The 5,377-nt window shown below is 33.2% G+C and overlaps 1 protein-coding gene across 1 annotated transcript; it reads left to right on the plus strand.

The window, feature by feature from the left end:
• The first annotated feature begins 2,347 nt into the window (after positions 1 to 2,347).
• Positions 2,348 to 5,306, plus strand: LOC115442289 (beta-1,3-galactosyltransferase 5). Its single transcript, XM_037439802.1, has 2 exons — positions 2,348 to 3,227; positions 3,362 to 5,306. The coding sequence occupies exons 1-2, from the start codon at positions 2,492 to 2,494 to the stop codon at positions 3,637 to 3,639; spliced, it is 1,014 nt and encodes a 337-aa protein (XP_037295699.1). The 5' UTR covers positions 2,348 to 2,491; the 3' UTR covers positions 3,640 to 5,306.
• The last annotated feature ends 71 nt before the right edge of the window (positions 5,307 to 5,377 follow it).

The following is a 5,377-nucleotide window of genomic DNA, read 5'->3' on the forward strand; positions in this document are numbered from 1 at the left end:
TCTCCATACACTTGGTATTAGTAAAATGTTTGTGTACCGGGCTATTAATAGGTACAATGAGACCTCCTCTGTTTGTGACAGAAAAAGATCTGGCCGTCCACGTAGTGTTCGTACGAAAAAGGTGGTCAAAGCAGTAAGGGAAAGAATTCGAAGAAATCCTGTCCGAAAGCAAAAGATTTTATCTCGGGAAATGAAGATAGCACCTAGAACCATGTCGCGTATTTTAAAAGATGACTTAGGACTTGCAGCCTATAAGAGACGCACTGGCCATTTCTTAACTGATAATTTAAAGAAGAATAGGGTGGTAAAATCGAAACAACTACTGAAGCGGTACGCAAAGGGAGGTCACAGAAAAATTTTGTTTACGGATGAGAAAATTTTTACAATTGAGCAACATTTTAACAAACAAAATGACCGTATTTATGCTCAAAGCTCTAAGGAAGCTTCCCAATTAGTCGACAGAGTGCAACGTGGACATTATCCGACTTCAGTGATGGTTTGGTGGGGTGTTAGCTATGAAGGAGTGACTGAGCCATATTTTTGTGAAAAGGTATCAAAACATCGGCACAAGTGTATCAAGATACCATTCTTGAGAAGGTAGTTAAGCCCCTTAACATCACCATGTTCAATAACCAAGTATGGTCCTTCCAGCAAGACTCGGCGCCGGGTCATAAAGCTCGGTCCACGCAGTCTTGGTTGGAATCGAACGTTTCGGACTTCATCAGAGCTGAAGACTGGCCGTCGTCTAGTCCCGATCTTAATCCGCTGGATTATGATTTGTGGTCAGTTTTAGAGAGTACAGCTTGCTCTAAACGCCATGATAATTTGGAGTCCCTAAAACAATCTATACGATTGGCAGTGAAGAATTTTCCCATGGAAAGAGTGCGTGCTTCTATTGATAACTGGCCTCATCGTTTAAAGGACTGTATTGCAGCCAATGGAGACCACTTCGAATAAGCTTTTATATTTTTAATTGTTTTATATTTATGTATTAAACTGACACACTGTAAAAGTAATAAATGTTATTTGCAGTTAACAATTTTTCTTTTTTCTTTATTACAATATTTATGGCAAGACTAGGTACATGGCTGGTATTATACCTACATAGGAAGTAATCTATTCATTAAAACCTGAATTTTAAGAAAAAAAATAAAAAAAATAATGTGTTTCTAAACGAAAAAAATCGTGAGCACTCGCTTTGTGATTCTCTAACAAGTCCGACATTGAGTGCCTATTAATTTGTAATAAGCAACGACGCTCCATGTTTGTTTCACGATGTTCAAAGAGCCGTTGAGTACTCTCCGCCCTTCACATCTTTCGTATAAAAATATCAAGGGCCGCCCTTTTCAACTATGTTTATTTTTATTCATATCCTTTTTTCCTCGGTTCACAGTATTTTTTGAATCTATATACAGGTGGGGTGTAGAATTGGGGCAGTAAGGGCAGCTTACCTTAACCGTTATAAATAAAATATGTTATTTCAGTTTTTACAATCCAAGATTCAAAAATACGTGTTTAATACGACATTGAATTGGGGAAATAAAATATTCGATTACTGTATGTATACGATTAAATTGTATTTAATACCATATGGGATTAAAGTTTGGAAAACGATATAATTAGCCATTTAAAATAGCTAATTGTAGCTCACTTACAAACTATACTTATAGCATAATTGGATAAATAGATTTTTTATTTATTTGTGGCGCAACCTAAAATTTTTTTTTTGTTAAAACATGCTAAAAAAGTAATCAGACTCATAAAATATCAAATTAATTTGTATGAAATTGTGTCATATTTACAAACAATGCGCAAAAATTTAACAAAAAAACAATAATTTTCGATTTTTCAAAGCTATAAAATTTTAGTCAATTTAGTTTTCCTCTATGCCGACGATATTATTTGACATGATTTTTGTCGACTCCAATGTTAGTCCTTAGCATTAGGCCGATATTTTTTCCAGATATCCTGCTATATGATAAAACATGATTCACATTGTGTATAAAACATTTTTTCCCAAAAATATCACATTATTCACGTCATTAAAATTTTCAATATTCCCGCCTAAACTTACGAGTAGATAAATTATTACGTTCAGAAACTATAATCAGTCTCAACCGATTGTTCAGACAAATAAATATTAACATTAAAAATAATATTACTTACGTCTATTTTAACATACCTAATACCTATTATTATTTTCTTCTAATATATTAATATTGTGATCACTTACCTATAGACTTAATCCGCATTGAAAAAAGTGTAACAAATAATTTATAGCGGCTCCATTTGATTTTGGAATATCTGAGTTCTTGTTCTGTATTCGGAACATACTTTATTTGCCGAATTTGACATATGCAAGAGACAATAGTTGAATATTACTTTTTGATAGGCAAGGAAAATAAAACATTTATATTAAATGTAAAAGTTTCGTGAAATATGTATTTTAAAGCATATAATAAGTGACATTACATATATTCAAACGATAGCAATGAAGGAGAGTCAACGCGTAGACAAAAACGAAATGTTGACCATACATAAAATTCTGTTTACGTTATGTTCTATTGTGATAATTTACAATTATTATTACACTGAAGTGAATGTGGTTTGTGTAAAGGACCCGAAATTTACACTTCTCGACCCCCAAAATACAACAGTTATTAAAGTAGACGATGTTTACGATCAACTTATTGATATCAAGAATTTTTCGTTCAAAATAAATCCTCAGCCTTGCGATGAGTACCCAGCAGGCTTCTTACTCATGATTATCGTATCTTCGAACCCTAGTAACTTTGATAACAGGATGGTTATTCGTAGCACATGGGGCCGAGAGATAGAGTCGACAAAATTAGTGTTCCTTGTTGGTGAGCCAGAAAACTTAACTATTTCTCAGAAAGTGCTAGCTGAGAGCGCTCTGTACGGAGACATAGTCCAAGGTAACTTTAAAGATGAATACAGAAACATGACTTACAAGCATGTGATGGGATTGAAATGGGTTTCCCATCACTGTTCACAAGCCAAATATGTTTTGAAGACAGATGATGATGTGATAGTTAATTTGGACGCGTTGTTACACTTCCTGGGGCGGGAACTGTCGCCATGGGGTGCGAAAGGTTTGATAACTTGCCATGTTGCGGTACATGCAGAGGTGCAGAGGTCTGATGAATCAAAATGGAAAGTGACTGCCGAGGAATACAAGTTTGAATTTTATCCCAATTATTGTGCAGGTTAGTTTTATCCAACATGTTCTTGTAAACAGAAGCAACTTTATTATTCCTATGTTAAGCAATATTTTTGTTTGAATTTTTTGTTAAAACCTAATTGTAACAAGTCTCGAATCAGTAATAATTGTATCTTTCAGGTTGGGCTATTCTTTACTCCCAAGATGTGGTACCACAGCTACTCAAAGCCGCACAAAACACACCATATTTTTGGATTGATGATGTACACATAACAGGGGACTTAGCACAGAAGATTGGTGTTGCCAGAACCCAATTATCCAATTTAATCTTGAGCTCGAGGAAGGCAGATGTGTTGGCCAAACTGGGACCAAGATATGCCGGCCATTTCCTATTCGGACCTCCAGATTTGAAGGTTGAGAGGATTAACCAACTTTGGCATGCCTTACATGATTCATAATAGTATTATGCAATATCTATGAGTATGTGGCTTTCCAGTATATGGGTTAGCTGTGCTACAGGGATCGCTGCAGTCCATGGATGGCAAATACCGTTTACCATCAGGAAAACAATTTGTAATAAACCAGTTTTTAAAGACATAGGTGATAATAACTTAGATGCATTTAAGATGAAAGGTGGAGTTATATTTGTAAAATATTGCTATCAAAGATTCGTTTTTAGGTATATGCTATCATAGGTAAATGTGAATTGCTATGTTTATGTTTTTTATAACTTAATTTATAACAACTGTTAGGTCTCAAATGACAATCTAGTATTGTGCTTATAATACTAACTTCACACAGCCTGAAAATTCTTTGAGAAATTCTCAGGTCTGCTGATTTCCTCACAATGTTTGCCTTCACCGTTAAAGCAAGTTATAATTCACAAAGTATACATACATAACTTTAGAAAAATTAGATGTATTTGCCCTTGAGTTTTAAACCTGTCGATATTCGTCTCAGCAGTCCATTCCACTCGCAACTAGGCTCTTGCTGCTTTTATGGATAGAGTGATTATGAGAAAGGTTGAAATATGTATAATGCATTAATGTTTTATATGATAAAAAAAACTAAGGCATATTTGCTTGGAAGCATGTGAAGCCAGAGAGGGTGGCTAGTGTATTATAAATGTGATGATATTTATATGTGTGTTAGACAATCACATACACACCATAATAAAATTTAATAAGCTTTAGCACAAATAATTTAAGAACAGATTATCTCATAAAATAATTTAAAAGGTGATTTTCTACTTAATATTTGTTTTAATTTCTTATCCCACCTGTTTAGTTTAGTTTGAGTTTAAATTCAGAATGTTTTTTATATTGTTTTTATCTTACTTACTATATAATAATTAATGGAAATGTTTGTAAACAGTTTTAGATGTTCGTTAGGAGTAAACGCAGTAACCACTGAATGAATTTGGATGAAATTTGGCACATGGATGGATCATATTCTAGATTAACATATAAGCTACTCTTTATTTTGGCAATTTGCTCCCATGTGAAATATTAGATTTTTAATCCGATTTTTCAGTAGACTGCGTTAGCGTCATATGGATGATGCTATGGATCATATTCATTCATTTCATTCAGGATATAGAGATTTTTTACGAGGTTATATCATAAAAGTATTAACTTGCTGTTCATGAATGTCATATAAATAACATAATGTTTTAGTTAATATAACAATATTAATAATATCCGAATAATTAAGTCATAAAATTAAATATCCGAATATATATTAAGATCTATTTCATAACCATTGCCAAGGCTCAATGAATTGTCAGTCCATACAAAATTACTTTCCGGAGATTCGAGTAAACGATCGATCGAAATAGACCAATCGGAACACAGTTTGACATGCTTACAAAAGAGTTATTTTGATTGGTCCATTCTCGGGATCCTCAAAGATTTAAATTGGAACTTTTGTTGAAAGTGGCCGTTAGTCAAACAACTTCTAGATATTATAAAGAAGTGCAGGAGAAGCTTAATAAAATATCTATTTTAATTATTTTTTTTTTGGGTAAAGGAAATTGTGAAACATTTTCCATTCGCGATTTTAGCCTGAAATCATGATAAAATAATTTTCAAACTAGTTTTCAAATAAATATAAAAAAATTTTTTGATACTTTTGCATTTATTGCCAGTGCCTTTAGTAATATGTATGTGATATATTTATAAATAAAACAACATAGCA

This window comes from Manduca sexta, chromosome 3, assembly GCF_014839805.1.
Source record: "Manduca sexta isolate Smith_Timp_Sample1 chromosome 3, JHU_Msex_v1.0, whole genome shotgun sequence".
In the NCBI taxonomy this organism is placed as follows: domain Eukaryota; kingdom Metazoa; phylum Arthropoda; class Insecta; order Lepidoptera; family Sphingidae; genus Manduca; species Manduca sexta.

Excerpts from the sequence above, each read along its gene's own strand:
- LOC115442289 (XM_037439802.1), top strand. The coding sequence starts at position 2,492 with ATGAAGGAGAGTCAACGCGTAGACAAAAACGAAATGTTGACCATACAT. Across the intron at positions 3,228-3,361 it reads TTATCCCAATTATTGTGCAG|GTTGGGCTATTCTTTACTCC; the intron begins GTTAGTTTTATC and ends TGTATCTTTCAG.